The following is an 18,543-nucleotide window of genomic DNA, read 5'->3' as shown; positions in this document are numbered from 1 at the left end:
TCCTATGAGTCCACTGGGAAAATGAAACACGAAAAGTTCCCAAGTGCACTTTCGTGTAATAATCACATCATCAGGGGAGACACTGTTATATTTCTCTCTTGTGTCTCCCCTGACGATGTGATTATTACACGAAAGTGCACTTGGGAACTTTTCATGTTTCATTTTCCCCGTGGACTCATAGGAATATCTTGATCACGCGCAAAATTGTGATCCTTTCCAATATATATATATATATATATATATATATATATATATATATATATATATATATATATATATATATATATAATATATATATATATATATATATATATATATATATATATATATATATATATATATATATACATGTATATATATATATATATATATATATATATATATATATATATATATATATATATATATATATATATATATATATATATTTTTTTTTTTTTTTTTTTTTTTTTTTTTTTTTTTTATACTTTGTCGCTGTCTCCCGCGTTTGCGAGGTAGCGCGAGGAAACAGACGAAAGAAATGGCCCAACCCCCATACACACGTACATACACACGTCCACACACGCAAATATACATACCTACACAGCTTTCCATGGTTTACCCCAGACGCTTCACATGCCTTGATTCAATCCACTGACAGCACGTCAACCCCTGTATACCACATCGCTCCAATTCACTCTATTCCTTGCCCTCCTTTCACCCTCCTGCATGTTCAGGCCCCGATCACACAAAATCTTTTTCACTCCATCTTTCCACCTCCAATTTGGTCTCCCTCTTCTCCTCGTTCCCTCCACCTCCGACACATATATCCTCTTGGTCAATCTTTCCTCACTCATTCTCTCCATGTGCCCAAACCATTTCAAAACACCCTCTTCTGCTCTCTCAACCACGCTCTTTTTATTTCCACACATCTCTCTTACCCTTACGTTACTTACTCGATCAAACCACCTCACACCACACATTGTCCTCAAACATCTCATTTCCAGCACATCCATCCTCCTGCGCACAACTCTATCCATAGCCCACGCCTTGCAACCATACAACATTGTTGGAACCACTATTCCTTCAAACATACCCATTTTTGCTTTCCGAGATAATGTTCTCGACTTCCACACATTTTTCAAGGCTCCCAAAATTTTCGCCCCCTCCCCCACCCTATGATCCACTTCCGCTTCCATGGTTCCATCCGCTGACAGATCCACTCCCAGATATCTAAAACACTTCACTTCCTCCAGTTTTTCTCCATTCAAACTCACCTCCCAATTGACCTGACCCTCAACCCTACTGTACCTAATAACCTTGCTCTTATTCACATTTACTCTTAACTTTCTTCTTCCACACACTTTACCAAACTCAGTCACCAGCCTCTGCAGTTTCTCACATGAATCAGCCACCAGCGCTGTATCATCAGCGAACAACAACTGACTCACTTCCCAAGCTCTCTCATCCCCAACAGACTTCATACTTGCCCCTCTTTCCAGGACTCTTGCATTTACCTCCCTAACAACCCCATCCATAAACAAATTAAACAACCATGGAGACATCACACACCCCTGCCGCAAACCTACATTCACTGAGAACCAATCACTTTCCTCTCTTCCTACACGTACACATGCCTTACATCCTCGATAAAAACTTTTCACTGCTTCTAACAACTTGCCTCCCACACCATATATATATATATGTATATATATATATATTTATATATATGTATAATTTTTGTGACGTAAGATGTTTGATTTGTGGAACATTGTTCGTATTCTACTAGTTGATTGCCCTTCTAGTTATATGCCACTTCACATATAGATAATGAACTATTCATGATTTCTTGTCATTTGAATTTTATAGAAATAACTCCACAGCACTTGGAGAGAAGCTTGTCAACCATTAGTTAATTCAGTTCAAGAAATGTTAACGGCTATTTCTTTTTAACATAAAGCTTTTTTCGTCATTCATTTAATCACAGGAGTTGTACTGCAGCATTATACACCAATAACAACTGAAGATATAGGCACTCATTTTCTGGTCGAATTCTACCAGTTCTTACCATATGAGATCCGGGAACGACTGGACACAGGAAGAGCAGAGTCACGCTTGGCTACACTGAAGCAACTCCAAAATAAAAATACACAGACAATCATGAGTATTATTAGTTCATCCTTATCCACGAACTGCACAGCCAGAGGCCAGAATCACAGCATACCGGCTCTGTACTGCAGTGCTGTAGCACAACAACGACTCTGTGCTACATTTTGGTGCACTTAATGTTGTAGGAATTTGTGCTCAGTGGTTGAAAGCACCTCCCCCCTCACGTCCATTCCGACAGTTTAGGTTGGTGCATCAAATGCAGAGGCGGCTGTCATAACAATGACTAATTCATGTGGGACTTGTGAGTAGCTATGGTGGAGCCGATGATTGCTTCTTGTTTATGGCAGACTTTTTGTGACAAGTTCATGGCGGAATCAATGATAACCATGGTTTAGTGTATGACAAGGGAACTAGTTTGTGGTGGAACAAATGACTTATCTATAGTTTATAGTCGAAAACTAGAGGTAGTTCGTTATGGAACCAATGACCATCCATGGTTTAAGGTAAGGAACTAGTAATAGTTCAAGCTGGAACTAAGACTATCCATGATTTATGGTAGGGAACTAGTGATAGTTCAAGCTGGAACCGAGACTATCCGTGGTTTATGGAAGGGAACTAGTGATAGTTCAAGCTGGAACCGATGACTATCCATGGTTTATGGTAGGGAACTAGTGATAGTTCAAGCTGGAACCGAGACTATCCATGGTTTATGGTAGGGAACTAGTGATAGTTCAAGCTGGAACCGATGACTATCCATGGTTTATAGTAGGGAACTAGTGATAGTTCAAGCTGGAACCGATGACTATCCATGGTTTATAGTAGGGAACTAGTATTAGTTCAGGCTGGATCTAAGACTACCCACGGTTTATGGTAGGGAACTAGTAACAGTTCAAGCTGGAACCGAGACTATCCATGGTTTATGGTAGGGAACTAGTGATAGTTCAAGCTGGAACCGATGACTGTCCATGGTTTATGGTAGAAGTGATGAAGGGAAAGCAATGCCACAATAGTTATGGCCATTATCACCCCTTGTGCAAGTGACAGTACACAATTTGGCAAACTCAAAATTCACAAACTTTTTTGAAAGGATCTGACCTATGGGCACGACAACTGATGTGGATAGTGAGGCCAGCACCAGATCCCCTCACAGCAACTGGTGTAGGTGATGAGGCCAGCACAAGATCCCCTTACAGTAGCTGGTGTAGGTGATGAGGCCAGCACAAGATCCCCTCACAGTGGGTGATGAGGCCAGCACCAGATCCCCTCACAGTAGCTGGTGTAGGTGATGAGGCCAGCACAAGATCCCCTCACAGTGGGTGATGAGGCCAGCACCAGATCCCCTCACAGTAGCTGGTGTAGGTGATGAGGCCAGCACAAGATCCCTTCACAGTGGGTGATGAGGCTAGCACCAGATCCCCTCACAGTAGCTGGTGTAGGTGATGAGGCCAGCACAAGATCCCCTCACAGTGGGTGATGAAGCCAGCACCAGATCCCCTCACAGTAACTGGTGTAGGTGATGAGGCCAGCACAAGATCCCCTCACAGTGGGTGATGAAGCCAGCACCAGATCACCTCACAGCAGCTGGTGTGGGCGGTGAGAAAAAGCACCAGATCCCCTCACAGTAGCTGGCATCTGTTTTAATATAAGTACACGTTTTTTTTATTGTTCCTTAATATGGCTTATCTAAGAATAAATATATCATTATCATCATGAATATCATTACTCATCTCTGTTATTTATATGAGAGATAATGGTTACAGAACATGAATTTACGGTATCTGAAGCTAAAAAGGATACCTTAAACAATCATCAATTGTAGAATAACGAAACGTCTAGTGTAACCTTCCTCAGGCTGTAAGAATTAACTGATATCAGTAAGTAATGAAACAACTAGAACCAGTTACAGTAAATTACAAATTAGTCCACCCCATTGCCGTCCTTGTTGACTTGACACAACACACAACTTCTGAAATAATGGATTACCATCACATTCTAAATCTTAATGCAACAGCAGTTTTTCAGTCCAAAATCAGTATTAGTATGTTATACATTTGTAGTATGATCTCATTTTATATGGCTGACAAAACGTTAAAGAAAAATCGGCTATGGGCGATACAATAGCAAAAAGGATATAGGAATGGCCATACAAATATATAAGATATCTTAGAGGAGAATGAGTAAATCCTGTGTATTTCTCACAGATCAAAGAAGGTTGTTAAGAGAGAGAGAGAGAGAGAGAGAGAGAGAGAGAGAGAGAGAGAGAGAGAGAGAGAGAGAGAGAGAGAGAGAGAGAGAGAGAGAGAGAGAGAGAGAGAGATCTTTCCCTCCTGTATTAAGACTTTCTAAGAGAAGGAACATAGGACGGTCAAAAAAGATTTTTTCTTTAAAATTCATCCATGTGTTTCTGATTTCACTTGCTAAGGTTGGAAACAGCTAACTGGTATTAAGGCCAAATATATATATGTTTTCACAGTTACAAGTAATCAAGGGAAAGCGGGTTGATAAAGTTGTAACTTCTGGTTTGAGACGACGTCACCCCTGCAACATAAACACGACAGTATTTTGTTTACCGTACCAAGCATATCTGTCTCGCTCTTTACTTTATTTAGTGTTAAAAAGTACAAGTGAAAGGAAGCCAACATGGGTAGACGAAGTATAAATACCACCAAGAGTGGTAAATACATGAATCCAACAGATCAGGCCCGTAAGTAATAGCATGATTTAATATACCGACTGTCAATTGCTAGGAAGCATTCTTTATATCATTGTATTAGTATGGTTTTAAGGTCTCATTTACAGCACACCTGATGTTCATTTCCCTACTAATCATCACAACTTTGAAAGTGTATTTTAGAGGCACGCTTTCTGTCAAAGAATTGTGCTGAAAGTCATATCAAACTATTATACGAATAAATTCATACGGGCTGTTTAAGCCTGGTTACTTTTTGTGCATTTGATACACCAAGGTTAGGTTATTGCTTTCGTTTTGAATGTGCATATGAGAATTTCTTTTACGAAACGAAGCAAATCATTTGATATGATTTTTCTAGTGGTTATGTTACACAGAAAGAACTACCAGTTCAAAATACCTCTAAACTGGTGTTTCAGACGCGATCATGCTTAGTGTTTATTGGTAATTGACCAGAAAACGGATGTCAACTTTATAGATGATAGAATAATACTAGATTGTTACTAATAGATTCCATATATTGCGTGGAGTTGAAGTAAAGTGTGAGGCTTTAGGTGTAGCTCATGTGATTCTGTCAAATCCAACTTTTCTTTGAAGAGTTTGTATGGCATTAAAGTAAAGGGGAATTATGGGTTAAAAACAATCAAAATCAACAGCTGACTGTTTAAGAAATGCTATTGTAGAATTGTCACTGAAATATTGCAAATAGGAAATGAACAGGGAGCAAAATCCATGATATCTGATTAGAAAAGTGACCATCTTGTGGATGGCTGACAAAAGCCATTTGTCTGGCTTTTTTTGGATTTTACAGTAGAGTGCGATTGAGAGAACAGAAGAGGGCGTGTTGAAATGGTTTGAACTTATAAAGAGAATGAGTGTGGAAAAATTGACAGAGGATATTTCTGTCAGGGGTGGAGGGAACAAGAAGTGGGATAAGAAATTGGAGGTGGAAGGATGGAGTGAGATTTTGAGCGATCATGGTCTGAACATACAGGAGGGTGAGAGGCGTGCAAGGAATAGTGAATTGGAACGATGTGGTAGACCAGGGGTTTACTTGCTGTCCATGGACCGAACCAGGGCCTGTGAAGCATTTCGGGTAAACCATGGAAAGGTCTGTGGGGTCTGGATGTGGATAGGGAGCTGTGGTTTTGGTACATTACCCATGACAGTTAGAGACTGAGTGTAAATGAATTTGACCTTTTTTGTCTGTTTTCTTGGCACTACCTCACTGAAGCAGGGGGTAGCGATGCTGTTTCTTGTGAGGTGGGGTAGCAATGCAGTTTCTTGTGGGGTAGCGCCAGGAATGGATGAAGGCAAGCAAGTATGAATATGTACATGTGTGTATGTGTATATGTTAATATGTATATGTAAATGTGTATGTATGGGAGTTTGTGTATACATATATGTATATATTGGTGGATGGGCCATTCTTTGTCTGCTTCCTGGTGTTACCTCGCTGACACGGGAAACAGCAATTAGATAATATAATAATGATGATAATATATACATTTATTTATATTTATTATACTTAATTGCTGTTTCCCGCATCAGTGAGGTAGCGTCAGGAAACAGACGAAGAATGGCCCATCCACTCATATACACATATATATACATAAACGCCAATGCACACACATATACATACACATATATAGACAAGTACATATTCATACTTGTTTTCCTTCATCCATTCCTGTCGCTACCCCATCACACAGGAATAGCATCCCCCCCCACTTCAGTGAGGTAGCGCCAGGAAAACAGGCAAAAAAGGCCACATTCATTCACACTCAGTCTCTATTGATATATGTATGTGTGTGTTTCATTATTCATCAATTTATTTCAGGCAAAGAGGCTAGAAAAAGGGAGTTGAAGAAAAACAAGAAACAGAGGCAGATGGTTCGAGCAGCTGTCCTCAAAGGGAAAGACCCATCACAAATTATCATGGAACTAGAAAAAATTGACAACATGGGTATGTATGAATATTTCTGCTGTCTACTTTGTAAGGAAGTATTAAAGGAAGATTGATATCATATAGTTGTTTGTAGCCTTGCTTGTATACCTTTAGTGATTAGAAATTTTTTTTCCATGAATTTATATTCTAGGGAATTATAGTGGAGATTTTTATCATATAACCATTTGGGATGCAGATTATATCTATCTTTTTTATATAATCCTTGCCAAAGCCTTTGAAGTATACCAGCTTGAATTGGTATTTAACAATATTGTTCATTATTTTTTGTGGAAAACTATAAGTCATCCATACATCATTCCATAGTGAATCTATATTCTGATTTTATTATTGCATGAAATCACTAATAAACTGAAAGCATTTAGGTATTAGCTTTTTGTGTAGCTTTTCTCAGAAATCTTTGGGTTTAGTTGATTATTTAATTGTTCTTCATATATTGGGTGTTCCATTTAATAACCTTTACTTTTAACAGCCTTTGTCAGTTGGTACATAGATCCACACTAAGTTGTGAAGATCTGCTTTTAAGTGGCTCAAGTTATGCAGTTCCATTGTTTAATTTGAATCTGGTGCTGTGTAAACTACTTTGTGTCATGGCATAAATTGAACATTGATGTTGCTCTGTGCTGTGCCTTTATCATCTCCTTACATTGTCATTGTTTCTCTTTGGTGTAGTATCATCTTTTATATCATGATTTTTCGACTATAGCCTTTCCACCTTTAGTCAGAAAAGGCAAGCATATTTCAAGAGTGAGCCATGTTCTAGCCCTGCCATTGTTGCAAAATCTTGTTAAGTACTAATAAGTAGTGGCATGGGAACCTCACACCATCCTATGTATAAAATCTGATGTTATGTTGTTGATGCCTCAACTTCTGATGTGTTTTCTCTCTTATGATGCCACAGAGGCATCTGATATCAGGTAAAGGTAAGGATTTATTATGACCTCAAAGTGGCATCCAATATGAGGTAAAGGTAAGGATTTGTAATAAACCCAAAGTGACATCCAGGTTGAGGTTAAGGTAAGGATTTATTATGATCCCACAATGGTATACAAAATGAGGTTAAGGTGAGGATTGATAATGACCCCAAAGTGACATCCAATATGAGGTTAAGGCAAGACTTTATTATGACCCCCAAAATGACATCCACTATGAGGTAAAGGTAGGTATTAATTATGATGTCACAGTGGCATTTAATATGCATAAAAGTGTTGATGATTGTGAGGCAGGATCATTTCATATTTATCTTCATTTATATAAAATCTAGTATAGGATGCATGCAGGGCTCTTTCAACATAATTCACAGTTATGGTGGAAGTGGGTGGTTTCTTCATGTGCAAGTGTGCTTGAAACACATTGCAAGCCATCTCCCTTTTTATCTTCATCATTGATATTACACTAACGTGTCCCACAACTACATCAGTCTTTTAATTGTCATCATGCTGCTGGAGATGACAGTGAACCACAGTTGGCCAGACAGCCATGTTTATGTTAGAGAAATTTTAGATTCAAAGGAGGGTGCCAGGAAGAGGTTACAGACCTTGTGGTTGGTGGAAGTTTGACCTGCTACCCTTGAGGAAAAAGTCTTGCACTTACCATCATGCAGAAAAGGATGTGCTTCTCCCATAGTAGGTGATGGAGTGACCTCCCTCTTATGGTATCAGTATTGGTGTCCTTAAGGGTTGTGTTTTATTACCCATCCTATTTCTTCTGTCCATAAATGGTCTGTCTTCAAACTTTATCCCTATTTACTGTATGCTTATGATTCCTTTTTACACTTCAACTCATTTTCCTTCCCCTTATCACTCCGGTACTTGATCTTTTTTCTTGTACTGAACGTATTTCCTCTCAGTTTGGACAGCATCTCAGAATGGGGAAACAGCAACTTAGTTAAGTTCAGCAATACAATGATACAATTTCTACCCATACATTTTCCTAGATCTCACTTGTTTTCTAATATTGAATTAGAAAACACTACAATTCATCCCTGTAATACCATCAGCATGTTGGGCATAACCACATACTTCACTCTTATACAGGTAACCCCATGTAATAGTCACAAAATCTGCTGTGCTCCCAAAAGCTAGAATTGTTTTATTGGTACAAAGCATATCTTTCTCATGGCCATCTTTTCCATATATTTGAGGGTCTTGTGTGTACTTCCATGGAGCATTCCTTGTATGTCTGGGATGGATCTTCTGTCATGGTTCTCCTAGCCAGAGTAGAATCAAAAGCCTTCCACCTTTTGTTGGCTGTGATTTTGCAGTTCTATTTTTGTTCTGCAGGTATTATTGTGACTGCTGTTCCCTTGAGGTATATGCATGTGTCCCACCCACTAAGGCCTTGACCTGTGGCATGCATCTGGCCCTTGCTTCCCTTAGTTTCTGTGTATAGACCAGCCATATGAGGGTTGACTGTTATGATACTGCCTTTCCTGAAATGAGAAACTGTTCTTTTGCCATTCCCTCTTCTCCTTTAACAGTCAGGTCTACAAACACTTAAGGAAATGAATATCTGTATTCTTTTTCTCGTTCTCATCAGTTTTCTATTCATATTCCACTTTAGCTACTAAAAATAAATATCATTCCCTCTCTGACTGCTCACACTTTAGGTCAGTTACATCCTGCATATGTTCACAGAGCCGTCTCCAGTAAACACAGCTTTGTTATAAGCTGAAGATGTGTTTGGGAATTGTCTCAGAGAGCTGGCTTTTTGTATGTCTCTATTATGTGGGGTTTAGCAAGCCTCTTTAATACATAATTTTGATGAGGTCATCACTAACCAAGGGTAAGGGCACCATACCATACATTTTTTTTTCCCTTAAACTACTGAAGTGTGGAACCTTACTTTCAGTGGTTTTCCTAAGAACTGTATCCTTCCTTTTTTCATAAAGCACACTTTCCAACCTCATAAAAAACATTCTCAATTTATGTTTAACTTTTATATGTTGCTTTCAAGACCTGGCCATGTTAAGGATATTTGTCCATGACTGGAGCCTTTGCCAAAAAAAGAATGAAAAAAGACTTGTTCTGGAGTTTAGCCTTTGAATATCTTCACTGAGGAAGCTGATCTGTTTGCCTGCAGGTTTTAGTAAGGTAGAAATCTACTAACTAGGTAAGTATGAAGCACAGCATAATTACATGGTAATAATGATATGAGCTGAATGATCTTTTATGCATGCATTGTCATGTTTTAGAATCCTCCAACATGTTCTTTCTTTTCAGAATACAATGTTGAGGTTCCACCAGCTCTCAGTGAGAAAGTACTAAAGGATAAGAGAAAGAAGCTGAGGGAGACTCTAGATCGAGTTCTTAAGTTGTATGAAAAAGAAAATCCAGATTATTGGGTTGAAATTCGACGCATGGAAGGGGACTATGAGAAGAAAAGACAGTCACTCATTGAATACTTTGAGTCAGTCCGACATGCTCAGGCTGTTACTGTAGATGAAATTCCTTTACCGAATCTTGACATGCCTTCATTGCCTGATGCGTCAATGCCAGATTTACCACCACCTCCAGAGATTGCTGCCATGCCAGTGCCAAATGCTCATATGGTTCCATCTCATAGTATTCTTAAAAAAATGTCAGCATATGTACCACCTCCAGCTGAACCAAAAAAGCCTCCAGGATGTCCCCCAACGCTTCCACCAGAACTAAGTGATGATGAAGAAGAGGAAGAAGAGAAAATGGAAACAGAACCTGTTGTTTCTGTTATGGAGAAGGAAGAAAATGGAACAGATGATAAGGAAGAAGAGGATGAAACTGAAGAGAAAGATGATGATCAACCACGCAGTCGTACCATTCGTTTTGAGGATGGAGAAGAGTCAGACGAAGAAAAAGATACAAGACTGACAATATCAAATTCTAAAGGTCTCACCAGCCTACAGACTAAATTGTTGCAGATGTCAGGCCAAGACATAGATGATTTCATGAGAGAAACTGAAGTACTTTTCCGTGAGAAGGAGGCTGAACGTAAGGCTGATCTTAGGGCTCGATTAGATAAGCTGTACGATGACGAACCAGCAAGACCTAATCTGCAACAACCTCTGCTTAATGTGCCACCACCACAGACAAGGGGGCCTCCTGTTACTCCTGTAGTTCTTCCTCCAGGTGCTGCTGCATCATCACAACCAGCACCTACCTCTCAAGGTGTATCCCAGGCTACTTTCCTTCCATCTGCTCCTCCACCTGCTGCAGTTCCAGGAAGTGGACCTCCTGGTGTCCCACAAGTTACTTTACCTGTAGCCCCTTCAGGCACTACTTTGTCTACTCCACCAACTAGTGTTCCACTCATCCCACCAGGTGTTACTCCTACAGCTGTACAGTCCACCCCAAATGTTGCTCCAGGTGGTCATCCTTCAGGACCTCTTGGAACTTCATCAGTGGTACCCCCTGTGGTGCCTCCCTCTGTTCCACCAGTGGCTCCACCTGGAGCACCTCCAACTGGTCCACCAGGTGCTCCTCCTGGAGCACCTCCTCTTTTATTCCGTCCACCTCCGCCAATGCGCAGTGGTTTGCCACCTCCACCAGGGGTTCGTCCACCTCCAGGACCACCTCCTCAAGGCATGCCTCCACGATTACCAAACATGCGCATGCCACCACCAATGCCTCCTCGATTACCTATGCGTCCACCTGGTGTCCCACCAGGTATGCCTCCACCGGGTATGCCTCCACGTGGCCTTCCTCCAGTTCACAACCCCAATGTTCTGTCTGCAGGCCCTCAGCTCATTGCTCGACCCAGGGAAGACGACAAAAAACATTCTGCGACTATCGAGGCCAAACCACAGATCAGGTTAGTTGTACAGTATTTTACAATATTCAGAATTAAATATGGGTGGTGTTATCATGTTGGAGAACTAGGTGCAATTGGCTTCCTCTAATTCATTAATGACCACTTCAAAATGCCTTGTATCTTTGACATTATCAAACATTTACAATTTCTTTTCTAGCACTTCAAAGCTTTGGAAGTGTCTTCTCTTGTCTTTACCAATGAATGTGACCTGATACTTTTTAAAAGACAGGTTTTTCTATTTCTCCAAAATTCATAAATGTATTTGTTTGTGCCATTTTTTTTATCATTCATGTTTATATGTAAAATATTTTAGTACACCTTTAATATATTTTTTATTTTTACTTGTAGGTGATGCCTTGTGAGTAAATGATCTGTCCACTAATATGGAACATTTTCCAGGGTTTGGAAAGGAGAATATGCAGATAGATTTCATACAGTAGATGCTTTTTAACCTTTACCTTCCTCTCCCAGAGGCCCCTTCTGTGGGACAGGTCAAAAAATGTGATGTTTGTGTGCTTGTCTTTCTGGGATGTGCACAGGAGAGCTAAGGAGAAAGATGTCATTGTCTTTAGAGTGGAATTACATCTTAGGCATGAGAGGTCTTGTGATTAGTTGAAATGGTGTTTATATTGTTGGAGAGATGGGTGATGTCGGGAATGCACACAAGAAAATGGTAATTCATTCATATCTGGAGAGCATAGTTTTGGATGGGTATATGTCTGGTAGGGTGGTTTTAAGACTGGGTCTGGAAGGCAGTTGTTTGCTTTTTTCAGTGACATATTTGTTGGGGAATTGTTTACAATTTAAGCAGCAAAATCATGTTCACTCAATGTACTTCATTTCCATCAAGTGAACTTCATGGTTAATGTTCTACTGAACAGAACTTATAAAACAAAGAGCACAGTTATCTGAGGCTAAAGTAGTTTTCAGGCTTGTAGAATGATAAAAAGTTTATTTCATTAAAACAACAGAAAATTGAATATAGGATATATAAATAAAGGTTCACTAAAGCAAATTAAGTTTTTTCTTTGGTGTTTATTTGATTATATGTTTGGTTATTATGGCAGCTTTTAAGCAAAAGTTTTGTATTTTTGTTCTGTTTTAATCATCTCACAATATATGAAACTGATGCTATATATCTTTAACAGGAGTCTAAGTGCAGATGTAACCCGCTTTTTGCCAACTGCCCTACGAGTCAAGAGAGAAGACAGAAAGAAATTAGGAAAGGCTCAAGCAGGTCAGTTTTATTCTGTACCTAAGATTATAAATACTGTTGTGTCTTCACACTGGGTGAATCACAGACTGTTTGCCCTTAAATTCAATAGCTGGATATCAAGACATTTTTACATGAAATTTAAAGAGTGAGAAATGGATTGGTAAGAAAATGTTAGTGGGACACATTTTTAACCCAAAGCAGATTACCCACACAATTAACTACAGATATCAGAGAATTTGTTCCATTTGTCAATGAATACAGATAAAAGTTGACCACTTCTCAATAATTGATGCAGTTCTCTGGCTTTGAGTGTTCCTCTCAGAACATGATGATTTCCACTAGTCTTTAATCTCAGAGTACCTTAAAGGATTATGTTGATTGAGCATATCTAATTCAACATATCCCAACACCTGTAGTGCTCCTGGCTCTGAGTGAAACAAATCTTAAAGGTAAAGGGTAAGAATTGTTTGGAAATGTTAGGAGTAAAGTCATGGGTTAGTGAGGGGATAAGAACTAAGGAAGGAGATTAACCTGAATTTGTAACATAAGGTGAGATGACATGATTGAAAATTACCTGTGCCTTAATCCCTTCCCATTTTTTTAATTCATTTGCCTGTCACGCCCATTGGCAGCTGGTAAATAAGGTGTGAAAAACAAGAGAACAAAGGTAGTGATGGAGTGAGTATTTTGAAGGTTTGGTAAATGTGTTTGATGGTAGAGTGGCAGATGTAGGGTGTTTTGGTTGGGGTGGTATGTAAAGTGAGTAAAGTGAGAGAGTCCTGTAGAGTGGTTTCATAAAAAGAGATCAGGTGGTGAAAGCCATGTGGAAGATAAAATGCAGCAAGGCAGTGGGAGTCACTGATATTGCAGTTGAATATATTAAGAAAGGAGGTGACTGTTATGTTGACTGGTAGGCAAGGGTGTTCAGTTAATGTATGGATCATTGTGGAGCACCTGAGGACTGGTAAAATGCATGTATATTGCCTATGTACAAAGGCAAAGGGGATAAAGGTGAGTATTGAAACTACAGAGGTATAAGTTTGTTGAGTATACCTGGTAAATTGTATGGGAAAGTATTGATTGAGAGGGTAAAGGCACGTTCAGAGCATCAGATTAGGGAGGAGCAGTGTGCTTTCAGAAGTGGTAGAGGATGTGTGGATCAGCTGTTTGTTTTGAAGAATGTAAGAAATACTTAGAAAACAGATGGATATGTATGAGGCATTTATGGATCTGAAGAAGGCATATGACAGGTTTGATAGAGATGCTATGTGGAAGGTATTAAGAATATATGGTGTGGGAGGTAAGCTGTTAGAAGCAGAGAAGTTTTATCAAGTGTGTATGGCATGTGTACAAGTGAGTGGAAAGTGAATGGTTCCCAGTGAAAGTCAGTCTGTGGCAGGGGTGTGTATTGTCACCTTGGTTGTTTAATTTGTTTATGGATGGTGTGGTGAGGTAGGTAAATGCAAGAGCTTTAGAGAGGGGCAAGTATGCAATTTGTTGGGGGTTGAGAGTGAGTCAGGTGTTGTTTGCTGATGATACAGCACTGGTGGCTGATTCGAGTGAGAAACTGAAGTTGGTGACTGAGTTTGGAAGAGTGTGTGAAAGAAGAAAGTTGAGAATAAATTTGAATAAAAGCAAGGTTATTAGGTTCAGCAGGATTGAGGGACATGTTAGTTGTGATGCAAGTGTGAGTGGAGAAAAAATGAGAGGAAGTGAAGTGTTTTAGATATTTAGGAGTGGAATTGGCAGCAAATGGAACAATGGAAACAGAAGTGAGTCCAAGGGTGGGGAAGGAGTGAAGATTCTGACAACGAAGAAGAATGTAGGGAAAGAATGTGATCTCAGCAAAAATGAGTATATTTGAAGGAATAGTAATTCCAACTTTATTATATGGTTGCGAGGCATGGGCTATAGACAGGGTTGTGTGTGGTAATAAAAAGTGTGGTTGTGTTAAAGAAGAGGTTGTGTTGAAATGGTTTGGATATATGGAGAGAATGAGTGAGGAAATGTTGATAAAAGGGATATATGTGTCAAAGGTGGAGGGAACAAGAACCAGGAGACCAAATTGGAGGTGGAAGGATAGAATGAAAATGATTTAGAGCAGTTGGGGCCTGAACATGCAGGAGGGTGAATGGTGTGCTCGGAATAGTGAAGTGGAACAATGTGATATACTGGGGTCAACATGCCATCAGTGGGGTAAACCAAGGGAAGGTCTGTGGGACCTGAATGTGGATAGGGAGCTGTGGTTTTGGTGCATTACACATGATAGCTTGTGTATGGATGTGAGATGTCTATGTTTGTTTCCTGGTGCTACCTTGCTGATGCAGAGGGTGACGATGCTGTTTCCTGTGGGGCGGGTTGGTGCTGGGAATGGATGAGGGTGAGCAAGTATGAATGTTTACATGTATATATGTATGTGTATATGTACATGTACATGTATATGTGTATATGTATTTGTATGTATATGCGTGTGTTTATATGTATATATGTAAGTTTGTTGAGTATTCCTGGTAAATTATATGGGAGGGTATTGATTGAGAGGGTGAAGGCATGTACAGAGCATCAGATTGGGGAAGAGCAGTGTGGTTTCAGAAGTGGTAGAGGATGTGTGGATCAGGTGTTTGCTTTGAAGAATGTATGTGAGAAATACTTAGAAAAGCAAATGGATTTGTATGTAGCATTTATGGATCTGGAGAAGGCATATGATAGAGTTGATAGAGATGCTCTGTGGAAGGTATTAAGAATATATGGTGTGGGAGGCAAGTTGTTAGAAGCAGTGAAAAGTTTTTATCGAGGATGTAAGGCATGTGTACGTGTAGGAAGAGAGGAAAGTGATTGGTTCTCAGTGAATGTAGGTTTGCGGCAGGGGTGTGTGATGTCTCCATGGTTGTTTAATTTGTTTATGGATGGGGTTGTTAGGGAGGTAAATGCAAGAGTCCTGGAAAGAGGGGCAAGTATGAAGTCTGTTGGGGATGAGAGAGCTTGGGAAGTGAGTCAGTTGTTGTTCGCTGATGATACAGCGCTGGTGGCGGATTCATGTGAGAAACTGCAGAAGCTGGTGACGGAGTTTGGTAAAGTGTGTGGAAGAAGAAAGTTAAGAGTAAATGTGAATAAGAGCAAGGTTATTAGGTACAGTAGGGTTGAGGGTCAAGTCAATTGGGAGGTGAGTTTGAATGGTGAAAAACTGGAGGAAGTGAAGTGTTTTAGATATCTGGGAGTGGATCTGTCAGCGGATGGAACCATGGAAGCGGAAGTGGATCATAGGGTGGGGGAGGGGGCGAAAATTTTGGGAGCCTTGAAAAATGTGTGGAAGTCGAGAACATTATCCCGGAAAGCAAAAATGGGTATGTTTGAAGGAATAGTAGTTCCAACAATGTTGTATGGTTGCGAGGCGTGGGCTATGGATAGAGTTGTGCGCAGGAGGATGGATGTGCTGGAAATGAGATGTTTGAGGACAATGTGTGGTGTGAGGTGGTTTGATCGAGTAAGTAACGTAAGGGTAAGAGAGATGTGTGGAAATAAAAAGAGCGTGGTTGAGAGAGCAGAAGAGGGTGTTTTAAAATGGTTTGGGCACATGGAGAGAATGAGTGAAAGGGTCTTTCATTGTTTCCTGGCTCTACCTCACTAAAGTGGGAAACGGTGACCAGCTATAACAATAATAAAATAATAGTAATAATGATAATGATAACACAGTAATAATATGTAAACAATGTTTACTTTTTAAAAGTTATATGCAATTAATTTCTATTCCAGATGTAAAAGAGACAGGAGGCGGCAAGGCTGAAGAAACTGATCGTAAACCAACTAAAGATGATGCTTACTCCCAGTTTATGAGGGAAATGGAAGGGCTCTTGTAAAGAAAAGTTGCTTAATAGTCTGCATGTATCTGTGTAATTCTTGTCATATGATTCTGCTTTTGTTCTTTTGCCTATATTCAGAAAGGCAACCATTGTAAAATATCTCATCAGACATTGTTATGTACACAAGTTCATGCATCTCACAATAACCATGTTTCATGTTTTCCCACTTTTTCATATTGCCTTAAGCAAACTGATAATGTGCAGACACCACAGGTAGGGTTTATCAGGTACAAGTAAAATATCACTTGATAGTCATCTGGGAAAGATGATGGTATAAACATGAGCTGAGGCCATTTGTTGAATGTTAAACCAATTTAAACTGAAAATGCACTTGTCATAAGATTTGAACTTAGAGGTCATAATCATGAGTTTTTCATAATTTGTATCATAACCATATGAAATTTAAACTGATTTCGTTTCTGAATTATGAAAACTTTATCCAATCATGCACTAGCTGTAGGAAATTCATTGAGTTCAGAAAAGTCAAAGTTAGCATTATTTGAAGTGTAACATATTATGATAGTAAATCTTTCTTTTAAACATGCTTATAAATATCTTTCCAAAACCAGATTATTTACCTTTACACTGTTAGAACATTGTTTTACACAGTATCTTTGGGGACCTATGATTTTTTTTTAATGTTTACTCTTGAAGGGAAAAAACAGACATGAAGGAATTAAATTTTCAGCAGATCTAAATCCATTCTGATTTTAGTACAGTGGAATGCAATTATTGTGTAATGTGAGGGTGCAAATCTTGTACAGACCTTGACATCTCCACATACACTATCCATTGTATGGAAAAATGGGCTGTAATATCTTGCAACAATATGTGCCATGCCTGCACAAGCATTAATGGTTGTATGTTTTGCCTGAAAGTGGTTTGGTGAAGAGAAGACGTGGTATAAGCCTTGCGGAAGATGAATTGCGGCAAGGCAGTGGGAGTGGATGGCGTTGTAGTTGAATTAAGAAAGGGGGTGATTGTGTTGTTAATTGGCAGAATGCATGTATAGTGCCATTAAGCAAAGGGGATAAAGGTGAGTATTCAAACTTCAAAGGCATAAGTTTGTTGAGTATACTTAGAAAATTGTATGGGAGGGTTTTGATTGAGGGTGAAGGCATGTACAGAGCATCAGATTGGGGAGGAGCAGTGTGGTTTAAGAAGTGCTAGAGGATGTGTGGATCATGTTTACTTTGAAGAATACATGTCAGAAATACTAAGAAAAACATGTATTTGTATATAGCATTTATGTGTGTGGAGAAGGAATATGATAGGGTTGATAGAGATGCTTTGCATTAGGTCTGAAGAATACATGGTGTGGGAGGTAAGCTGCTAGAAGCAGTGAGAAATTTTTATCAAGGGTGTATGGCATGTGTATGATTATGCAGAGAGGAGAGTGATTGGTTCCCAGTGATGGTCAGTCTTTGGTAGGTGTGTGTGATGTCACCATGTTGTTTAAGTTGTTTATGGATGGGGGTGGTTAGGTAGGTAAATGCAAGAGTTTTGGAGAGAGAGGTTAGTATGCAGTCTGTTGAGGATGAAAGGGCCTGGGAAGTGATACAGCATTGGTGGCTGATTCAAGTAAGAAACTGCAGAAATTAGTGGCTGAGATTAGAAGTGTGTGAAAGGAGAAAGGTGAGAGTAAATGTGACTTAGAGCAAGGTTATTAGGTTCAGCAGGGTTGAGGGACAAGGTAGTTGGGATGCAATTTTGATTCAGTTGTTTGCTGACGATACTTCTGGTAGCAAATTAGAGTCAGAAACTATAAAAGTTGGTGACTGAGTTTGGCAGTGTATGAAAGGATAATGTTGAGAGTGAATGTGAATAAAAGCAAGGTTAGTAGGTTTAGCAAGGTAGAGAAAGGTTTCATTTGGGGTGTGAGTGTGAATGGAGATAAATTGAAGTGTTTTAAATATCTAGTAGAAATTATGGCAAA

At 39.5% G+C, this 18,543-nt stretch overlaps 1 protein-coding gene across 1 annotated transcript; it reads left to right on the top strand.

Annotated features, from left to right (window-relative positions):
- The first annotated feature begins 4,628 nt into the window (after nt 1-4,628).
- On the top strand, nt 4,629-17,147 carry LOC139750979 (uncharacterized). The gene is made up of 5 exons (XM_071665981.1): nt 4,629-4,792; nt 6,618-6,743; nt 9,965-11,531; nt 12,680-12,768; nt 16,501-17,147. The coding sequence occupies exons 1-5, from the start codon at nt 4,729-4,731 to the stop codon at nt 16,602-16,604; spliced, it is 1,950 nt and encodes a 649-aa protein (XP_071522082.1). The 5' UTR covers nt 4,629-4,728; the 3' UTR covers nt 16,605-17,147.
- Nucleotides 17,148-18,543: the final 1,396 nt, after the last annotated feature.

This window comes from Panulirus ornatus, chromosome 10 (assembly GCF_036320965.1).
Source record: "Panulirus ornatus isolate Po-2019 chromosome 10, ASM3632096v1, whole genome shotgun sequence".
Classification (NCBI taxonomy): Eukaryota; Metazoa; Arthropoda; class Malacostraca; order Decapoda; family Palinuridae; genus Panulirus; species Panulirus ornatus.
The sequence above is the reverse complement of the archived record's forward strand: the minus strand, read 5'-3'. Positions and strand labels throughout refer to the sequence as shown.

Excerpts from the sequence above, each read along its gene's own strand:
- LOC139750979 (XM_071665981.1), top strand. The coding sequence starts at position 4,729 with ATGGGTAGACGAAGTATAAATACCACCAAGAGTGGTAAATACATGAAT. Across the intron at positions 4,793-6,617 it reads GAATCCAACAGATCAGGCCC|GCAAAGAGGCTAGAAAAAGG; the intron begins GTAAGTAATAGC and ends AATTTATTTCAG. Across the intron at positions 11,532-12,679 it reads GAGGCCAAACCACAGATCAG|GAGTCTAAGTGCAGATGTAA; the intron begins GTTAGTTGTACA and ends TATCTTTAACAG.